The sequence below is a fragment of the Struthio camelus genome, chromosome 1 (genome assembly GCF_040807025.1).
Source record: "Struthio camelus isolate bStrCam1 chromosome 1, bStrCam1.hap1, whole genome shotgun sequence".
NCBI lineage: Eukaryota > Metazoa > Chordata > Aves > Struthioniformes > Struthionidae > Struthio > Struthio camelus.
The window spans coordinates 178243727-178266525 of NC_090942.1; the positions used below are offsets into that span (position 1 = coordinate 178243727).

General features: G+C 40.7%; 1 protein-coding gene across 16 annotated transcripts in view; it reads left to right on the forward strand.

Annotated features, from left to right (window-relative positions):
* KLF12 (KLF transcription factor 12) overlaps nt 1-22799 on the forward strand; it is a 277654-nt gene that overhangs the window by 244802 nt on the left and 10053 nt on the right. For 14 of the 16 annotated variants that reach the window (XM_068929636.1, XM_068929641.1, XM_068929643.1 and 11 more), the window contains one exon: nt 3050-12410. The exons of 1 other annotated variant lie outside the window; for it this stretch is intronic. In XM_068929636.1, coding sequence (XP_068785737.1) covers nt 3050-3231 — 182 coding nt within the window. In that variant the 3' untranslated portion in view covers nt 3232-12410. Of the gene's footprint in view, nt 1-3049; nt 12411-22799 lie in introns of those variants that run through there. One more of the 16 variants, XM_068929648.1, reaches the window with a different exon arrangement.

The following is a 22799-nucleotide window of genomic DNA, read 5'->3' on the forward strand; positions in this document are numbered from 1 at the left end:
CAACTGCACTTAGGCCTAAGTAAGTAGTGGGCCTCATTTTTCCTGTTAACTAACTAGTTTTGTCCATCTTGTCACTCGAGCGCTTTCTACATCTCCCTGCTGAGGTCTTACTTCTCTCTGGGAATTTCAGTTGTGAGTGCTTAAGTTAATGAGCCAAAGCTGGAGTTCAAGATCTGATTGGTATCTGATTGGTATTGGTGCCCATCCTTTATCAATTCTGTGCCTGCTATTCCTTTCTTGATCCTTTGAATTCCTGGATCTTGCATTCTTTACTGTGGTTCTTGTAGAATCAGTAGCCAGTCTTCCTGTTTGGTATGTTACCGAACAAAAAGTTAAGAGTGAGTATTGCCTAACTCTTTTCTCCAGCACCTGTCCATCCACAGGTAATGTAGGTGTTTAATAGAAATTCTTCCCTAACATTTAGCTTTATATAAATTGTTGTTGATTAATCTTAATGAAAAATCATATCTTTCAGAGTTTTCTTTGCAGTATTTTTAAGTGCATATTACTGAATGCCTTCAGTGTAATGCTTTGTCTGTTTTTTTTTTTCCTTCTTATATTATATGCATATTTTTGAAAATAATGACAGGTCTTTTTAGGTTGAGCTTGTAAGAGAGATTTTCCTTCAGTGGTGTAAATAGCTTGAGAGGAATGTGGTTAGTCCTGTCTCTGTCACATAGCTGCATAGGGACTGGGTAAACAGGACTCTTTGGGGAGAGTGGCTGGTAGCAACACCTGGAGAGCTCCGGCCAAGTGACCCAGGAGCACGTCCTTCCATCAGCGATACTATTTTAAGGGAAGAAGGAACTATTTCTGGCACTTCTCTTTCATATTTCATCTCTTCCTGCCTCAGGCTCTCCCTTTGCCTTCTGCCCAGGGAAGGAAGATTTGGGACTGACTGTAATAAAGAGGCTGTTTGCAGAGGAAGGATCTTAGGGTGCAGAGAGACTTAGAATTCCAGATGCTTTTAAATCGGGATCCAAATCTTAGGCAACATCTCCTTACTTTGTTCTGGAAGTCTGTGATTAAAGAAACCAATCAGGGCAGTATCTGGGGTCTGAATGGAAAGAGAGTTTAAAAGTACATTGAGGGTGGAAGTGACAAACACTCCACTTAGAAACTGTTTGTGTGATGTAACGAGATTATTAGTATAGACCTGCCAAGTCAGATGGGGAGACTGTTATATTTTTACAGTGCTCCTCGCCAACTGCTTGTGGCAAGGGTATGAAGACAATTCTGTGGCAAATCGGAGCACGTTTTATAGCACTTTGTCATTGGCAAGGGCATGTAACCAGCCATCTGCCATGAAGCCCCTGCCTGTCCAGCTCCGTCAGCCGCAGGATTCCAGGAGCCCGGCACTGTGGGCATCCAGGAGACAATAAATACTAATCAGCGTTTTGTGTTCTTTTGAGAATTGTAAGGTTAGTTAGACCAAGTTCCTGTCAGTACGTTGCTCCAACTGTGCACTGTGGTCTTTACAAATCCGGCCTGTCACCTCTGAGCTGAGATTGCTGGATGCTCTTTGCAGCAACTGCTTCCCACCCCCATCTGATATCAAAACTGCAGCATAGCCCAGATGGTGAGCAGAAGGTATCACCCCAATGAGCTCACATGTTGCTGACAACCCTACTGATCACTGTGTGTGTACAGCATCTGATTTCCTTATGGAGACACCCATTGCCATTTCAGCTGCATTTTTTAGGCTGTTTGAACTTTGTGATAATATTTTTAACTGGGAATTTGCTCTTGCAACTAAAAGCTCTCAGCAAAGCATTTATTGACTTTCGAAGAGATTCTTGGAGCGAGGTGCTCCTACGACAAAGCAAGTGTTGCATCGTTGGTTTATGTGAAAAATGGTATCTTGCAAGCTGTTCATGATTCATAAACCTGAACAAGATAATAAGTAACTGAGGAGTGACTGCGCCTGATGAAGGAAACTGTTGTTACAGGGATGTTCTCTTGTCTTGGCTGTGATTAGCTGGTGTAGGAAGGGGAGCTAAAAGTTCATTTTTAACACATCAGAGGAAGGTACGTAAGGACCTCACACAGTTTCCCTTCCTCAGTTTTGATGCATGCTCAACTGTGGCACCTAGGTAACTGCAAAAGCAGTTAACATGTAAACATTAAGGAGTGGTGACAGAAATCACAAACAAGCCCAGCCTTCAAAAGGCTTCAAAAATGAGGTTTCGTAACAGTTTAGTTCATAAAAGCACAAAATACGGATTTGCTACATTCATCTTCTCCTGTGAACATCCCATGACATGGAACCTGTGGAATGCATTGTGCTTAACTTCGAATAAAAAATGGAGGGTAGGATTTTCCCGAGAAGTATATGTTTAGCCCAAGTCTGATTTCACTGAAGTAAACTGGTATTTTATCGACAGCTTTGTGCAAGTCACACAGCTAAGCATGTTTCAGAATTCGACAGCATTCCTGGTAATATCTTACACAGAAAATTAATTTTACCAAAAGTGAGTAAGTGCTATGAAAAAGAGGGCATTTTGTGGATTGAATTTTTATGTTTACTTGGGAAACTGCAGTTCATTTTTACCAGCTCACAAAGAAATTTCCTGCAATGTTGTTGATAAAAATAATTAGAAGTCGTTATCAACGTCATAAAAACAATTAGAAGTCTTTGGCCTCCTGTGATTAATGGCTGAAATAGGGGGCAAGTTGGTCGTTTGGGGAGAAAGTGTGGCCTGATGAAATGAGGCTAGCAAAATTGTACAGTAATAATGAGAATAATTACACAGCCCTTTGTCCGTATGCTAATCCTCACAGCACCCCTGCAAGGTAGGATCTATACTGCTACCTTAATCCTGTTGATTTTCTTAGTCATGTGAATGCCACAGGAATGATAAATCTAAAGGCCCTTTCGTTATATTCAGCAAATTCAGTACATAGTAATTGTGTAAATTGGCCTAAAGAAACCCCTAGGCAGTGGGTGTCTACGGGAAGTGTGCAGAGGGGGTTGCGGGGATTACGAACAGCAAGTAGAAAGTCACCGCCTGGATTTTTTTCCCCCCCTTCTTTCTTTTGTCTCTCCCAGGAGAAAAACCGTACAAATGTACTTGGGAAGGCTGCACCTGGAAGTTTGCTCGCTCAGACGAACTGACGAGGCACTACCGCAAACACACAGGAGTGAAGCCATTCAAGTGTGCAGACTGTGACCGCAGCTTTTCCCGCTCAGATCACTTGGCGCTCCACCGCCGCAGGCACATGCTGGTTTGAGAAACGCTCCCCGTTCCAGCCGAGTTTAAGAGCTGGGTCTCTTAACTACCCTGAGTGAATTCAGCAGGGCTGAATCCACTTCCACAGTGTTAACACACAGGGCATTCCATGATGTCCCTAACAAAAAATAATAATAAAAAGAAAAAAGCAGGAAAGGAAGTGCCACTCTTCTCCTTGCCCTCCGAAGTTAACCCCGTCTGCCCCTCAGCATGGCCACCCCAAAAAGTATCATCACAGTCACCTGGGAAATAACAGCCGAAATGCTACAAGAACGGGCATTATTTTACATGCTGTGTCCTTTGAAAAAGTGTTTATAGCTTGTATGTTTTCTCAGCTGTCGGACATTTTGTTCCTGCAAATTACTGCTGATTGGAGGATTAGATACCGCAAACTGATGATGATGATGATGATGAGAGCAAGACGGCTAGACCTTTATTATCCCATCCTTACCCTTTTTTTGAATACCACCTCACAGGTGTCAGTGTCACACCCGAGCTGTGCTACAAGCAAGCTGCATGCAAGCAGAGAAGAAGCTTCTTCTGCTGGAGAGGTCCCACTGTCTGAGGTGAAGGGTCGCTTGAGTAGACTTTTGCAATAATGATGGTGGCATTTTACTATTTTACCACAGTTTGTCGTTATGCTCTAAAGGACACAGGGCAACCATTTAGCTGCCTTCTTTTATCTTTTTTTCCTTTTCCTTTCTTTTCTTTTGTTTTGTTGCTGAAGCCTGTAAAATAAACAAGGGGCAGCAGCATTTCTGCTGAAAGTACAATATTAAGTATCTGTATTTTACCATGGACTTATTTGGAACCATTTGCTGATTTGTGTAGAAATCTGAAAACTACTACCCATTCTCAAAGTGCTTTTTCCTTTCATATAGGGATCTTCCTCCCCATGGCCACTATTTTAATACAAGGAAATAGTCAAACAGGTCTTGTACTCACTGGTACCAAGGTTAATGGTGTAACCATCCATGAAAGGGAATTGAATGTACCAACGAAACAGGGAAGAAACGACTGCATCTGTTGCAGAGAAAAAGCAATAATGAGTAAAATGGCTTTCAAGACAATAGTTTGCTTCACACCAACAGAAAGGAGGATGTGGAGAAATAGCATGTAAGGACACCTAAGTTAACCGTTCTGGTGATTTTCACTGAACTGCCCGGTACCACAATTAAGTACTTTCATTTCCTTCAATGTAATAACTTAACTTGTGTCTGGAAAGCAAGCGAGATGAAGGAGTGAGCTGATTGTTGAGGAGTGAGTGGATGAACAGTAAGCAGGAAGGAGAATTGGTTTGGAAATGGTGCTCTGCAAGACATTAGGTTTGTCCCTGGGAGTTAGGGAATAGCAAGATTTTTGCCAGCTGTCCAGTATGATATAAATGGCCCCTTTATGTGGGCATCAGTGACTGTCTCTGCTGGGATTTTCAATCCAAGCCTTTTCAAATTAAGTAAAAGGAAATTCTTGATCATTCCCATACAGCCATGTAATTGTGAATCAATTTCTATTAATTAAATTACGTAGGAAAGGGAGAAACTCTTAGTCATCAGTTGTTCGTGAAAACAGAATAGTGTTTTTCTGTTTTCTTGCCTCGCAAGGATCTGCCTGTTCAGCTAAATGCGACAAAGAGGAGGCTTGGCAAGGTTTTTTATGTGTTGAGATTTTTATAGCTTAGAGATAAAAGATATATACATAAAGGTCTTTTGCAAAGCATTTAATTAGGAATACTTGGTTCCAGGAATTGCATAGATTAAACTTGTGGTGCCACTCATTCATTTTTAAATGTTTGACCTCTCTGAATTAACTTATATTTCCTGAAATACTGATAGTAACGTTGAGGGGATTCTGAAATCAAGATAATCTTTAAGAAAAACCAGCACACAGTACTTTTACAAAGACTAAAAGTGATTACAGTTACTTGAGGATTAATATGACTGGGATAATACTTTATAATAGCGTTTGCAGACCCAGAGTTTGATTGTCCTTCGATACATTCTCGATGTCCCCGGTAACAGATAATTTACCAGTTCTCTAAAAGAATTTCAGCACTGTTAAAACATAGGCTCCCCTCTGCTGAGTGGTTGAAATCCAAGACACATTGCTTGCAGCCATTGTGGAAGAATGCCTCTGTCATTCCCATTGACCAGGTTGGTGATCTACATCCACAAAAATTAGCAATATTTTAGTATCCTGGTTAGAGTCAGGAATGTAAGCAGTGGCACTAAGAGTCATTGTGAAGTTTTAGCAGGCTGAAACAAATCCAGGCTTTTCTGTAGGCCAGAAGGAGCAACAGAACTGAGTTTTTGCCAATAGTGTTACTTCTGTCATTTAAAAAACTGATTGTCAGTATTGTGCGTGAGATTGTTCATGGATTACATTTGAAGTCTGTCTTTTATGTACTTCAATATTTTCCCTTTAAATGGATCAGTCATTCTGAATGTCTAAGGAGAGAAGTCAATTTATAAAAAATTTTTCTTGCCCAATAGTATTTTACCCACTAATTACCTGAATAGCAGTAATTGAATGGAAGAACCTGGGGCATACAGAATTCCTTTCAGAAGCAATGATTTTTTTTCCCCGTGAAAAATCAAGTTTATTTGACCAGAAGCTATTAAGGCCATTCTGTTAGTTTTTGAAAGGAACAGTGATCTCTGAGGAACCTGAAGAGACTAATATCTTCTGTAGGCTTTCCCTGTAGTCAATGGAGAGAGAGAAGCTCTCTTCTGAGAGCAGTTCAGAGTCCTTAAATTTCATTCTGCTCTGAATTGCCCCTAGGCAATCTCTCCATGCTGACTATACAGACAGTCCAAGGAGGCTCTTCTCCCCATGTAAGAAGTCCATCTTTGTGAATCCCCTGCCTCTCAGCTGATTGCCTGTTACTTTATACATTTGAAATACCGCAACAGAAAGAAGACCTGATTTTATTCAAGGAGCCTCAAAGTGATAAAGGGATAAAGCCACACTCATGTCAAGGGACATAGGCTGTTCAGAGCATGTGAGTGGGAACAGAATGAGGTCCAGAGATAAAGAAGTATATACTAAATTTTCTTATTTAATAGGCATGAAATGTATGCTAAGCATTTCAAGCATAAATGAGCTCTTCATGTAAGAGCTTTTCATGTTTCTGTTACCTCTAGACAGCTTTCACAACCAGCAACAGTCTGCCATTGGGTTCAATCTCTCATTGAGATTTATGGGAAGTGTCTCATGCATATCAGAGCCCACAGGCTTTGGCCCCAAATGTTCTGTACGGTTATTTGTGGTCTTTTCCCTTCAGAAATATTTACGCGAAGTTATTCTGTGGAAGGGAGGTGTTCAGATGTGGAGCTGAAGTCCCTCAAATTCTCAGGGTGTTCTTCCGTCAATGGCTGCAGTTCAGACCTGCTAATTTTTTGTGCTTGTGCAAAAGCTAAGCGGGATTGCTCCATGCTAGTCTTCTGTCACCGCAGCTCTCTGACATTTCATAAACGTATGGAAAGCTTACATCATACATAGCACACAGAAATACTTGATCTCATCTTAACACAACACCCTCGATCTATCTATCTCATACGAGCAGTTGAGAAATACAAGTGTACACTGTCCCATTCTTTCAGAAAGGGAGATTTGTGCTTTTAAGTCTGAATTAAATGATGGGTAAAATCCATTGTGCCCATTAAAGCTTGCGTGTGAAACTATGCCACGAAGTGTCAGATTTCAAATGTTTTTAAAAGGATGCTCCCAGATTTGTAAGGAGATCTCAGTAGCCAGCATTGTATGAAAACATAATGAGGAAGCAGCTTTGATACAGATTTTTTTAAATTTTAAATTATCTTTATTTTTTGAGCACCTGGTTTTTTCAGCGGTGTAAAATTGGCTCATTGCAACAGCAGTTTATACTGAGGATGAAGATGCAGTATTCCTTATTCTCTATCATGCTTACATAATTAAAATGAAATAGAGTTAGACTGACCTGCATATATGAGTATTTGCTGGAATAATGTATAACAAAATTAATAGTGTTAAAAATGACATCAGTGATGTTGCCATTTGGGGTAAACTCACAGTGCTGAGCATGGACACCTAGCTGGACAACTTTCTCCCCTTTTACTATTGGAAATAATAATGATCCTTAACTCAATTTCCATTAGTCACGTTGAAAATGTACTCTAGTTGCCATTTACAAATTTATCTTCTGATAATAAATGCTGTTTAATGGAAAAAAAATCTCTTTCTCCTTTATTGAAGGTGGGTGCCTCAAAATCAGAGTAAGTTTTACCACTAATATCCTGCTTATTTTTTAATTTGAACTTCAGTTTGGAAAGGTCAGTGTAAGAAACTGCATCTTCCACAGCAGACAGGTATAAAGATCATGCAGAAAATCTTCCCTAGTCCTACATCCTCATCCATCCACCCTTGCATATAAATCCCAGCACTTCCACATGCCTCATCCCACTTGCAGTCATAGACAAGCAATTTACTTTGATTTGGAAAAAAAACAGAAGATGAAGACTCAGAAATAAGTACTGTAAAAGAAATAACACCTTATTAAGAAACCAGCTTGTATTGTGGTATTATGCATTTGCCTGTGATTTTTAACTGAAGATGTGCATAAAGAAATGTAAAGATTGTTATATTTTCACAGTTTCATAACAGAATAGCAGTTATTGGGTAATGTATGTTTATTAAATCATGCCCATTGATACCTGAAACATGTTTAAATTCTGATCGATCTCACGAGCAAAAAAGTTTTAAGTAAAAAATGTAACTATAAGGATACTGCATCTTTAAAGATCAAAATACAACAGAAGTATTTTACTATACTTGTAACAGTTTAAATATTCTGTAATATATGTGCTAGTGGAAAAATATTTTCAAACTCACAGTTTCACATGGAGTGTAAATAGATTAAATGAAGTACATTTAAGAAAAATCTTTTAGTTTTCATCATGAAAAAAGGTTAGATAATGCCTTGTAAAAGTTAAAGACAAACAAAACATAGGAACTACATTATTCTGTTTTGTCAAGGCATGTTTTCTCTTCAAAATGGAGTGGCCGCTTCTTTGCTTTTTTGCAGATGGTGTGCGATATAGTGAAGTCATACAGAGTCCTTCAGTGTTGAATAAGTCAAAACTCAGAATGTCTTTGACTGAACGAAGAAAAAAACACCAAATCAAAATGATGAAAAACATATGAAAAGTGGGTTTTTCTGTTCCCCCTTCTGGCAATTTGCAGTGAATGCAGATACAGTAACAGCAAACTCTCGTTTGATTTTATTTGTTCTTAAATTTCCCCAACTGAAATACATCTCGAGTGGAGGTTGCAGAGCTAAAATAGGCAGCTGCTCTTTGCTAATTCCAGGGGAGTTTAGCTTTTTAGGTACAGTTGCGTGTTAGCAAAATCAACTGTGGCAGGACAGTTGTGACATTTAAAATGCCCATACACTTGCAGCAAGATAGCCTGAAATCTGTTTTTAAAAATGAAACAAACTAAAAGTGCCTGTTATTAGAACTGATGGGATGTTCCTATACTTTTACACAGCAATAACTTATAGGATTCTGTTATCAGTAAGATGAAAATAAAATTATGCTTGGAGAACAATAATGCAGCACAGAAACAAAACACAAAGTGCCATTTGTATTTTCACATGTTGAGATATTGTGTTAGAAATTTTAGGTTTTTTTCCTCAGATAAGGTCTGTCATATACTTGTAAGGAGAAAATGGATCTTAGTTTACAAATGACTCATACCCATATCGATTCTAAATAGGTGTAAGTGGAGGTCATTGTCAAACAGTGTGTTAGGGTATTTCTTCCTAACTTACATCTGATTTGCCCATGTATCTGGGTATTCTCTAGTGAAATAGTCCGAAAAAAACAGCAATAAGCCCAAAGGAACTTTTTTAGGGTATATGCTAGAGTGGGGATTCCCATGAAAAAATCCTCTGCATTGAACTCTGGAAACATAGAATTCCCCTTATGTCTCCTTTTTGTGCTTTCTGTAATATCCCTAATATTTAATATTATTTTAGAACTGGTTGACTTCAGGAGTGGACAAAATATGTCACTTTTGGGGGCAAGTGAGTGGGAAATTGGGGGCTGTCAGTCTAGAGGCTGTTTGAATAACAAACAAGAAGCTGATAGTCCTAAAATAAAGTGAAGAGCTTTCTCTATGAGTAGCCTAAACAACTGCATCAAGAGACTAATTGATCTGACTAGAAAATGGCCAGTTGTGTCCCTTCCACTCTTTTTTATTCCCAATTATTATTATTTTTTTAATCTGGTAAGTTTCTGTCAAAAAAAAATTATTAACTGATGCTAATGGATTCTTAAAGTAGTGGTGTAATGCCATCCGTCATGCTTCTTCTATTTCTAAAAATGAATCTATTGGAGATCAAAATGTGACTGGTTGTCCTAATGCGTTTGCCAAGTGAATCACAGGAAGATTGCTTTCCGTGCTCTAAATTTGTACCTGTCATTTATCCATTCAGAAGTGCGTACTTGCAGAATTCCACATTTTGCATACATTTTGGCCACCATCCTGGGGGTTGCTGTTTGAGTGGGAGAATGGGTGTTTTGGGGTTTTACTTGCTGAGGCAAGATGCTGTGTGCACAAAGACATTCATATACAGAAAAAAAAGTGCAGGTGCAAAAAAGCACACATGGATCTGCACGCAAAAACTAGGCGTTTATGCATGTCAGTTAATCATGTGACCTGACCGCTAGGTTAGTAACAACTTATTTTTAAATCTGTTAGGCATCCGTGGAAATAATCACATCAGAACATGCATATGCTTATTCTGTCATCCTGAACTTAATCTCCAGATATTAAGCACATAAAAGAACTCAATTCTTGCTAGGGATTTTAGGAGAGCACCAGGGAATGTGTCATCAGAAGGACAAAGGAAACTTTAGTTTCTTCTTCAGTCCATGGGCTGTTGTTGGAGAGGAGTGTTTTGTTCTTTGCTTTGAAGCAGCAATGCTATAAAGAGACACCTTTAGAAACTTGTAGTGTTAGGAGGTTTAGCCGACTCCAGCGTTATGTGTGTTAGGTCTTGCATTGGAGGGGGCCACATAGCCTCCATCATCCCTAAATGAGCCATACTTTTTCACTTCATTCTGAAAAATTGGGAGAGAGAGATGCTTTTATCTTACTTTCACTGATTTACCAGCATACCTCTATAATGGCTTGTGTTTATTGACTTTAAATTATGAAATAAACTGCATGGCTCTTGTAGTGTGTATTAGTCATTCCGTTCTCTGGACAAGCAAAAATTTGATGGGAATTTTGGCTATTATGAAAATCAGGATAGTAAGGATTATTTGGGGTCTGTATGTGTGACCTGTAGCATTTTCCCCAGCTCAGTCTCAAAACTTTCAGTGAGCCAAAATGTCAGTTAAAAAAGAAAACATGAATGTTGTTTCACACATTAACTTGCTTTGCGCTAATACACCTTGCTTCATGCTGTGAACTCTGCATTTGAAAAGTAATAATACAGTGTCTGGTAAGGGGACAAATGGGTGATGGCTTTAACAGATCGCCATAAGCGTGAACCATGGAGTACAGCAATAGGTTCAGATACTGCTTTTCTCCCTGTTGCTGCCTTTCAGATGTAAAGAGCTTCTTTAGAAAGACAGTTTGAGTCATAATCTTTGCATCAGAACTGATCTTTCTCAAAATTCAGTTTATTTTCTCTTTCCTAGTTTCAAAGTCTTTTTCTTTGCTATATTAATGTCTTATTTTTAATAAAAAAGCACAATTTATTTCTTTCCCAATTGTGCTATATGTTGCTTCCTTATTAATCTAAGTTCTCTGGTGAACACCTACACAGTATGCTCACTTGACCTGCTGTCCATCCCGAAAACATTATATCTCCCATTGCACTTACAATAGAACATGCACAGAGATAGTAATGAATTAACTAAGTTTCATGCACCCCCAGCCTTAAAACCTTCATCCCACACACCCAGACACGCATATTCATACACTTCAAGTGAAAGAGCAATTTGGACTCTGCTGTCAACGTGTGGGGTCAAAAAGAGCATTAAATTGGAGAGTTCTTTCAGCTGTGTTTAGGAAGAAACAACAGGATAATGAAAAATATCGTTCTTGGCCAAGTCACTTATGGATGAAACAAATTCCCCTATGGCCTTAGTTAAATGTAAGCATAAGGATGGGGTTGCATTTGGCCCCAGTTTATTCCTTCCAGTCAGGTTGTTCTTTTTGTATATACCAATGAGTGTTCATTTGATCCTCCTGTGTAAAAATACAAAAACATCCCTTAGTTTACAAAGTGACTGATTTGAGACTGAAGCTTCGCAACAATGGAATTAGTATGTACAGCACCTGATTCTCTTTCCTATGATAAGATGTGAAAGGGAGGGTCATTATCGGTAACCCTATAGAGATAATAGTGTCAATAGAGGTCCTATACTTAAAAGGATTAAAAATGCCAGTGCTAGCAAGCAAACATATTAGTTTCTTACGTCTTTCTTTTGCCTTTTTTTCAAAGGATTTTAAATGCAAAAATTACTTTTCTTCAAAAATAAAATAAAAGTGATCATCTGAGGATCTAATTTCCCAATAGTTTCTTCTGCATTTATATACTATGTAGTGTTTAGGCAACACCTATGTTATAAGTTTATTAATATTATGTAAGTGTTGTTCTTGTATTTATGTATAGTGTATGTATTGTAAATATACTCAGAGCTTTTTTTCCTCTTACTGTAAAATGGTGATTTTTGCCCTATGATAATGTAAAGGGAGTCCCCTAATGAAAGTCTGTCAGAGGACAATTATTCCAGTCTATTCTCAAAGATTTAAATGAACAAGTGTTATCGTTTTTAATGGTGTCTCAGACATATTTTGTTGGTGCATTGCTTTTCTGTATTCAACTTTCCTATGAATTGAGCTGTGAATTGAAATAGAGTTTAAACCTTTAAATGTATGCATTTGTATAATTATCTGAATGGAGGCATGAAGGTTAAATAAAGCATTTTGTATGGAACAAAACCCCTAATTATTACTGTGGATGACTCAAACTTTCTGGAATACCCCATTATTAACTTTTTAAATTAAACCTTTGTTAAAAAATCTTTTCTATAAACATATAGTGATTTTTTTAATGGAATGTTTTCTTAAGAAATGGATTTTACTTGTTTTTCTATTTTTTTTATTTTTAAAGGCTATCATATAGAGTAGACATTCCTTCTCCTTTCTCAGTGTTTGTGCATCTGTGGCAAAGCTGGAGCAAATAAAATAGCACTCAGCAGTATAAACAAAAATGTCCTGGGATGATATAAAAATATTTTTGCATTACTATATAATCTGAGTTCACTAAGTATTTAAAAATGGAATTGTGTGTCTGTCTCTGTCTACTTCATTCTCTCTTCTTTCCCTGTTTGTAGAGAAACTAGCTTAATTAATGTATAGCATTCTTAAGATACCAGAGCCCTACAGAGTGAATGCATTCATTCTGCGCGTGTTAAGTTAAAGAAAAAAAATCGCTGAAGGAAGGCTGTGGTAAACTGGAAAAAGCACTTTCATAGTTAGTTTAAATTGGGTGCTACTTTTGAATGTTCCTAGGAAAGTTTCTAGATTCTTGGTCTCTCTTGTGACTGACTGTCCCACCAAAAAGCTAGCTTTGTGTTTGAGCCAGTCGTAAGGATAACTGGATATGAGGCCAAAGGCTTTGAGCCGCATTTTGTCCTCAACAGTGAAATTTCTCCTAAATGTGAATTTTCCCTTTCCTTTGCTTTTCCATTCATTTGCTTGTAACACAGATAATCATTTATTTAATACAAAACATAGCTTTACAGGGTTAAGGCAGAGGAACAAATAAACAGCGTGATTTGATTTGGAGACCTCCGAGCTTTGTCAAAAGCTGTGGCTAAACCAAAGACATGCCAACTAGAGCAGATCTTGAATCTCTGAAACCACTGATGAGTTTAAGAAGCAGCGAGTCCTGTGAGCCCTTCCAGAGTACTTTTGCTTTCCACACAATGAGCTGTTTGTTCTTCTTCCGTGTCCCGCCTGGGTTTAATATCTGTTTCTCCCAACAGTGCCATAAGTATAAAATACATCACTTCCTGTTTAGTCTGTCTTCTCCAGCAAACGCCTACACCATACACTGCCTCGACCTATTGTCTGTTCCTGAAAAGTTTTTTCTTCCACTTGCACAAACAACAGCTCAATTGTCATCTAATCCCTCCCCCCCACTTTTTTTAATTCAACAGGCCGTTGGGAGTAAAATGTCTACGCTTGCTGTTTAGTACACCACGTGCAACATGTTTGGTTCTCAGTGTGATCAGGGACAGCCACTGGTGGCCGCCTTCGACTTTGTCCATATGGTTGATAAAGCAGATAAGTGTGATCCTCTTTTTCCCTGCTGAAACAATACTGTAAACAATATCCTTGAACCTTGTGATTTTTTTACACCTCCCAAGCAGAGCTCTGACTATTCAGATGTCCACTCATGCATTTATGATGTGATTCCCCATTGCAAACCTACACCCCAATAGGGGAGATTTGGCTGAAAAGCCTTGTAGGTGTACCCCGTCCTACTGCACTGTCACCAAGTGACATGCTGTTTTTGTTGGGACTTGAAAAGACAAGGCCAAAGGAGCCACATTTCACTGACCACAAAGTATTTACCTTTCCCAAAGAGGAGCCAGCGCTGCTCCTGGACAGAAATGATCTCTTCAGCAAGCCCTGGAGTGTGCGCTGCCAAAGTAGGTGTCCCTCATCAACCCTCCCAGCCTTGCAAATTAGGCGGCCTTATACTCTTTTTGTGGACGAAGAGTGAAAGGCAATCAACGGAAGTTGTAGTGAGTCAGTGGTTTAGGAAGAAAGAATACCTAAGAGTTTCAGGTCCCTGCTGTCTTGTGTAAGCCTTTAGGCAGAACCGTCTTCCTCAGGAAGGTTTCGACCCAGTCCGTAGCTGGCCACGTTTTTTCACTCTTTGATATTTTCCCTGAGAGGCCCTGAATAGCAGCAGTAGCCACTGCCCTTCCTGTTGAAGCATACTAACCAAGGCATTTACTGCCTCACCTGTTTGTCTTAGCAAAAATATATAGCCCACAATAACTAGCACTACCACTTACAGAGGAATGAATAACCAGATTTAGCCAGTGAGCTCAAATATGTCAATATATTTTATCCTTCATGTTTTTATTTATATCTTTGCACAACCCCTCTCACAGGTGCACTGTGCCCTTTCCTGGTTATCTGTCTTGTTCACTGGAGATATTGATCTATAAAACCTCCTTGTAAAATATTTCAAACAAATTCTTTATTTTCTGGGGTGACTTTTCTTTTCATGAATTTTTGGGCCTGTACAGAATAGTAACAGATAGAAACTAACAATAAAGTCCAGAAACGACCACAAAAGCAAACAGTGAAACTGAGACACTTGCAAAGCTCTATAAATCTCCACCGAGCTCAGGTTGCTGTTTAATCTTTATATACAGGTACGTCTCAAGGTTATCTACTCCTGCGGGGTTCACTGGAGGCTTTTGTGATTTGTCATCCGCTCAGCTTCTTATCAGTTGAAGGTATTTCCCCTTGTAACATTTATTACGGGCTCCCCTCTGTGTTTCTTGCTAATACTACGTCAGGAAGGGACTCTGGTATGCAGTCTATAAGGAGTTATTATATTTCCCTCTCCTGTGATCAACTGGATCATAAATGTGACACATTCAATGTAATACACACAGCACCACTGACAGACGAACTCTATCACTGTTCCCTGCTCAGAATACTTTGTCTGGAATGAAAATAAGAGATTTGCAGCTCTAGAGAGGTGTTTTCTGTCTCCCTCCAGCAATCTATGGCTGGAAAAGAAGTATAGTGAAATACATTCACACTAAAATTTAATGTATGTAGAAAATGAACTACTATAAATAAGATAGTCATTATAGCACGTCAGCTAACACACTAACCGGTCGCTCTCTTGGGTGTGATTTTCAGGCAGAAAAATCTTAACTCTTTCCTCCAACTCATGTGTGACCATCCTCCCAAGCCATTTCATTTTAGGAGAAGCAAACCCAGTCCTTGCTTATGCAACACAGATTGTCATGTCTGAAGAACCAGCAAACTCAAGAAAGGAGCGCTCTGAAACTGCTCCATCATCCTTGTGGAACAGAGCCCGTCTGTGTGTGGCCAGGGCAAGAACAGCAGGGGGTTTCCTGGGAAACAGCTTCCTCTTCTGCCTCTGCAGCCTGGTGGAAACGTGTTGGAGCCACCAAAAGAAAGGGCTGGCTGCTGGAGGGGTTGGTGGAGCTGCTCCACAGCTTCTCCTTACCCAGGAGATAAAGGAGGCTTCTGTTCCTCATTTGTGCTTAAACATAGCCTATGCCTGCGCTATAGTCAGAGGTGTGACTGGTAGTGCATGCAGGCCTATAAGTACGGGTATCGGTATGTGTATGTATATGCACTGTATAGGTGTACTGACTAGCTCTTTCTAAATGTAATTTGGATACCTCCATGAATTTATACCCCTGGGCACCTTGGGAGCTTTCCTCTAAGTATCTTAGAAGTTAGGTGGCTGCATGCTTACGTGAAAGCTGAGTAGCGGTTCTGAAGCTCTTTATTTTCAGACATTAGAACTGAAAAGCCAAGGGAAGGAAGCGAATGTCAACTCCTTTTTATGCCTTTTCCCTCACATACCTGAGCTGGTGCCCCTAGGGATGCCCTGAGGCCCAGAGTGCTCCCTGGACCTTACTGGAGCTCACTTCCCACCACGGGCAGCAGGGACTCAGCTTGGGCTGGGATGACAAAGTCCGTCTGTCCTTCCGGTTGGCGACAGCTTGCCCCAGCAGAAAGGGAACCCAAGTGGTCCGGTCAGCCTGGTGTCACTCACACTATGACACCAGACCAGCATGAACAAGGGCGATGCAAAGCCCCAGGGACTGCAGGGAGAAGAAGCAGAGGTTTTAGCCTCAGCTGGGCTATTGGCGCATTGCACACTCAGGCTCGTGGAGGTTTTACAGGCAAGTAATGTGATGGGGAAGCTCTGAGGCTACTTCTCAGCTGGGAACCTGGCCCCTTTACCTCTTCTCTCCTGTTGCAAATGGAGGATGGTTACTTCTTCAAGGAGGTATCACATGCTCAAACGGTGTGTGGTGGTGGGGGGGGAGCTTCAGATATCGTGATAATTTAAAAAGTATAGTTAGCTGAAAAGAAACCGATCTCTGTTCATGCAAATTAGTAAAATGGCTATTGAAGCTGGATAGCAAAGCATGCAATCTGTTCAGGAGGCATATTACAAAAAGTGAGAAAAGGCTAGTACAGCATTTCCGCAAGACTTTTTGATTCCATGTATTTATGTATTTATAAGTGATCGTTTACACCATCTGGGGCTTTTCAGTCTAACTGAGAGTAAGCTCTGAGCGTCCCAGCGCTCTGCAAACGTGCCAAGAAGGGAACACTGTGAAGACTTTTAGAGCAAATAAAACAAAACTAGAAAAGCAACCGGTTGTGACAAGATGTGGAGAGGAGAATGCAGTGCCTGGGCCTTTTTCTTCCCTTAGAGTCGCTTTGTTTCCTATTTTGTTTGACATTTGTAATCAAAGCCTCAGCACCTTTGCTTTAGTTATAATAACTTTGCTTTAGTTATTACACGAGCCTCTGCAGATGTACACACAACACAAGTTTTTAGCCTCTGGCACTGACCACTCCCCAGACAAGATGCTTGTTCCCGTACCACAGTACGTGTGATTCTGCAAGTTTCATTTATCACAAAGCAGCAGTACAGACACAAGAAAAGTACAGCGGGAGCCAGGGGCTCAAGATGAGGTTTGGCACATAGTACATCAACAGCAGAAAAGGCTTATTCCTTGAGCTTTCATCACTAGCAACATCTGGGAAGATGAATGTAACTCAGTCACGGTTGCTGCAAATTAAAATAAATGAATAACCTGCCAAGTGTGGGACAGAAGTGCTACATTCATGTTTTTTCTGTGGGAAAACTAATGTGGCCCTTTGGGACTGTCAGCTTTAGTTTGATTTATGTAGATGGTCATGTACCCATAAACTTTAAAAAGGATTCAGGGCTTAAAATGCTTTCCTGGACTGTCCTAGCAGGGGGGTTATTAGTAGAGGTGGTGTTGCCAGCAGTCTTGAACTTGAATTCAGCTCAGGACAGCAGTGACCCAAAGTTAGTTCACTCGCCGTAACTTGCAGGAGAGGTGGTGATACCTGATAGATAAGTGGAAGTGAAAGGTGACAGTGGAAGGTGACAACTTGCTGTAAGAGGCGGTAAAGAATTAATAAATATATGAAACCAAATTCTTCTGGCTGCTATTTCTTTTCTACTCAAGGTTTGGGCTACTGCTTGCACGGAAAGCTTGTGTCTACGCAGCTCAGTTCAGCTGGGCTGGGGAACAACCCTTAGTCCCAAAGATGAGGGGTGAAAGTTGGCTTGTGTCCACACTGCTTAGTGCTGGCTCCTGTTACAGCAGACAAGCTGTGCTCACATATGGGCTCTTTGGGACCCCATGTGGGCATAACCCCATGCCTCAAAGCTGTAATGAGTATTTTCTGTGTATCTTCCCGTGTTTGAAATGCCTGGCGCAATGGCAGGGCTCTGCTGCAGGCCATCAGAGTCCCAGTTTGTAGCGTGCAAGCACAGGAACGTTTCATACGCTCGGAGGTGTGGGGTGAGGACACGAGGGGCGTTTGAAGGTGCAGAGCCTGCGGGGAGAGCGTGGGAGGGCTGCGGAGGCAGCCAAACTCCCTGCTCTGCAGTGTGTGCTCCTCTGAGCGAGCAGTCCCAGGCGGGAAGTATCCCCGAACCCGGGCTGACCTTTTTCCTGGAAAGAGAGCAAGCTGGGGAAGTCCGAAGCAGAGCCAGGGAGTGAGCTAACTGACATGCTGTGTGGGTGATCGGGGCTCGGTGATCACACTTCCCCCTGGCAGTAAAGATATATCCATATTGGAAACTTGGACGATCCACTTCGAAGCTCCCACACGCGCTCCCACTGGAGACGATAGCAAAGTTACCACCAATTGCACTATTGCAGGATTGATCATTAAACCTGTAGAGCAGAAATAATGAATGTGAGTGGCAGGAGACAGCACAGGCAAAGGCTGTAACCTTCTGGTGTTACCCTCAAGGTGAATCTCTTCTAAAATGTGACTCGCTGATTCCCATTATTAGACATCTCCAGGGAGTCCCCTGTCAGTCATAACTGAAGGCTTATCCTTGTGTCCCAAACCGGGATCGAATTTGCTTCAGAATCTGACACATTTTTATCCAAAGCCAATTTATTTGAAGTAGAAGATCTGGAGCAGTTTGACTCACTTCATGCCACAGGCAAAGGCCATCAAATGCATCTCGTTCTCCCTATGTAATATCTAAACATATCTTTTTTTCAGCGTAGATGAACTGCGCTGACTGTAGTGGCAACTGTGTGGAACACTGTAGGCCTAAGTAATGTTCACAAAGCAGCTGGAATTCCTTAGATGGGAAGTATTTGATAACTGTCATGTAATACGTTTAGCTATGATGATAATAATGCACTAGCTAGAGCCTGAGCTGGTGCTTTTACACGTGGGAGGAGCATAGGCTGCAGAACGCGGGGTTTCTCAGCATCCTTCTGCAAAGGGCTGCATTACTCACCAACACAGAAGGCGCAACCAGATGCTACAAGCCACTGGTTCCCGCTTGGGGCAGCAGGTCACGCAACACACTTGCTATCAGATCTCTTCAGGTTTGTTATCTTTGAGGTCCAGCGAGCACAGCATGGGACAGGGACTGAGCAGTGGGGCTAGGGGGAAGAAAAAAGAGGTCGTGGAAGACTGAAGAGGTGTAGGGCATTTGTAGCATGAACCAAGGACTAAAATAGGAGGTGGGTAAGAAATGAGGAGAAAGAATGGAAGGGTACAAGGGCAGCATCAGCAACCCTGGTGCTGTGATGAGGACAAAGTGTGGTTGTACGGTGGCCCCAGAAGTCTGAGTCTGGGGGAAGAGAAGATGGTGACGGCACTAAGTCTTGGATAGAATCAGGCTGTGAAGCACTGAATGAGATGGTGCTAAATATAGACGTTTAGATCATTACACCTTTATTTATGTGTACCACATACCAGTTTTTAGGAATGTTTTTGCAAACTTTATAAAAACTATTGATGCTAGGGTTTTTTTGCCTCTTTTGAATACGGTTCCCTGGCCCCAAGATTTAGACTAACCAAATACAGAAAGACACATTTCAAAAACTCGTACAGTCTTATCTGCAGTATTATTTATATCAGATTTATTTCCGTATTCATTAGAGAAAGAGCAAGCATTCTTCATCCAATGCGAAAATCTAGGTCCTCCAATCTCTTTATAATATAAAAACAGTATTTCTAATCCAAGACTGTGAACCATGGACCTAATGTTCAGGTCAACATCACGTGAAGTAAATGCTGGCAGACTGACATTTATTTCTTTTTATGACAGGTGTTTTAAGTTTCTTAAGAGATTGGAAGCTTGGCTAGCTCTTGAAAAGCCTTTATGGACTTTGAGTCCACAAGGAATGTTTTCATTTTGAAATTTTGTGCTAGTTCAGTTTCACCTCAAACCATAAATTTTGGATATTTCCAGTGAACTGTAAGGAAGCCCCTTATGCATCTGCCTAAGAGATACTGAGCTTTTCTTGTTTTCACTGCTAACAGAAATGGTGAAAGTTAACAAGAATGTCTATTCACTAAGAAGCTGCCAGGGATTCATAGGGTCCGAAGAATCAACACAGGCCCATTAGGGCTCTGAAAACCTACGTGTGGTCATTAAGTATGTATTGAAATGTCTTGACGGGAAAAGTGGAGCTCAGTGAATCAGCTCAGTTCTTCTTATGTTGAAGAACTGTTTACCAATGCTCATCTCGGTGTGAAAAAGTAGATTATATAGTCCAAAACTGGCAAATGAACAGGATTAGATTCAGCCTAATTGTATACCTTTCTATTCCTCTCCAGGGCATCATCCCTGCGTAAGGCACATAGATGCTGCAGACCGAACCTGCAAGATTGAGATGTGTGTATAGTAGGCAGTTTCTGTTCTATGTTTTCATGTAGATGTGTAGATTCATATTTTAAGCAAGCAACACCAATAAGGTTTGCAATAGAAAGAAAAAAACTGATGGCCCAGTGCTTGACTGTAGCATGAGCTTGAACTCTGGTGGACTTACCATGTCTGCTTAACCACAACACTAGTGACATGTCAGCAGTTTATGGAGTTGAAAACAAAGCAATTAAGCTCCTTTGGCATTGTGTTTCTCACAAAGAAAGTCTGAAGAAAGGGAGTTAAAAAATGCGTTTTACACTGGAGGCCTATTAGCTCTTTTGGTCAGAGAAACAGCTTTGCAGCCTCCACCTGCGGTATTGTGTGTGAGGGATTTATTTTATGCTCTGGTCATCACAACAAACAGACCTCCCGAGTAGCAATGTGCATTCTTACATAAAAGATAATTTGGGGGCTCTGAAGACTTGAAATTCAAATTTGGTCATAATTATTAGAAGGTCAACTAGGAATTCTGGAGCAGTTTGTTTATCCTGATTTCAGCCTGCTAGGTCCAAGAAAATACACTTAATTCAATCCAGGTGACTCTCCATTAAATATAATCTTGTCTTAATTAGTGCCACCTTGACCTCAACTTGTGAAGTCTGTTTTGTGGTCTACAAGTCTAGTTTTAAATGCTCAAACACACATTTTTCCATCTGATTCCTCATGATTTCATTATGACAACAACGCACTTCATACCAGGCGCTCCATGTGTGTGTTGCAAAGATTCAAAGAAGGGTTAGTAGCAAGACTGCATCCAAATGGGACAGCAATAGATTCCTCAGACTGTAGGACACGATAGGCTCTATTATTCACACCGAGCTTAGCTATCATGACCTTTAAGATGTCCAGGATCAAGAGAGCCACGAGCGATTGAGAACCACTGCTCTCAGGCTGCCAGATCCTGGCTACTTCTACAGCCCATGGAGAGTCATGCCAATGTTAATTACCCTGGCTAATCTACATAGCGAATATGTTGTGACTACTACTCCCTGTTGAAAAGCCTGAGCCTGGCAACTGAGGGTAGCGGGAGTTGGACTGACTGTCACTCATTCTCCTCAATAGAGAGGTCGCAGTGACTCATTTCTGCGACTGCGAGGCAGTCTGAATGCACCCCGTGAGTTTCAACTTACATCTTTGCCAGTGCACTTTGTTCCTTGAGGTAATTCTGTTACCTTAACAGCCTTATAGCAGGCTTGAATTTCTTCTAGCAGGGCAGTTTCCAAAAGACCTCAGCCTCAGCTAATTATTTCACACTTTGGCTGCTGCTCTAACGGGGGGAGTAAGAGGAAGGTTGATGTGCTGTTACAAAGTGGTGGACCAAAGACCGCTAAGAACCATGTTCAAAGCAGTGCATCAGATGCTTTCTCTTGACATCATGGCTTTTAATCTGATCTGGCATCCCAAGCTGATGAAAAGATTGCTCTGAATTTCTGACAGTGACAGAGAAACAGAAGCTCCATTATTTCACCAAGAACTGCAGTTTCCATTCTGGAAAGGAATGCTGGAGTTAAGTAGCCCATGTCATAGGCGATAGCCAAAAGGGAATTTGTCATGTCTGATCAATCGCTAGCAGTATGAGATTTTCTGTGAAATGTAGTAAAAAAATGGACTCAAGCACTGACATAAATTAATACATTAATGATATTAAACCTTGGCTTCAGTGCTGACTGCTGCTTCAGATGACTTGAAAGCCTGAAGGTCTGAGTTATGTACCAAACCCATGCCACTGATGCATCTGGCAACGGTTACAAATGTCATCTCAATGCTTTGCCAGCTAAGAATGAAGTGGAAACATTGACAGGTCCCAGCAAGCTTAAAATAGATAAAAATTGGATAGAAATTTATGTAGAGTGCTTAAAACAGGTATAATCTGGATTGGGCTAGGGGCCGACATGTCATGTTACACAAGTAGGAGGTTTGAAAGCTTTCAGGTAAATTAAAAGAGAATTAGTACAATTAAAAAAACTATATCATACGGAATAAGGAAGCCCAGCTCTGCTTGACATAATGCACAAACATATTCATTGTCAAGTTCATAAAAAGTCTATTTTATATGCAGAGTTTTGAATACCATCTACATTTTGTACAGTAGAGGGCAGGTATTTTGGCTTTTTTTTCAAAGCCACAGCTACTGGAGTCGTGTGACATTTGAGACTTGGCTTTCATTTGAGATGAAGGCAGGAAATTATCATTCTTGGCGCCACAGAGAAAATGCAAAAACTGAAATTCCCCAAGGATAGAGAAGGAACACATTTTTACAACAGCACTGTATTATGCCAAGTTCAAAGGCTTAATACACTCTAACATGAAGATTTTTACCAGGACATTGATAATCCTGCTTGACACCTTGGGCTAGGCTGAGTAATTAAAATCATACCTTTATTACATGAAGCATTTTCATATCACTGCCCAAGAGCCGTGTGCAGTTCGTGAGGTAAAATCTGCGGTCTTCAACATCACTATGCTGTTGTGAGATTGAGCCTGTGCCACCTTTAAGGCATCTCGGTGAGATTTTGTTACAGAAAAGGAAGACCTGATGTTAGAGATAG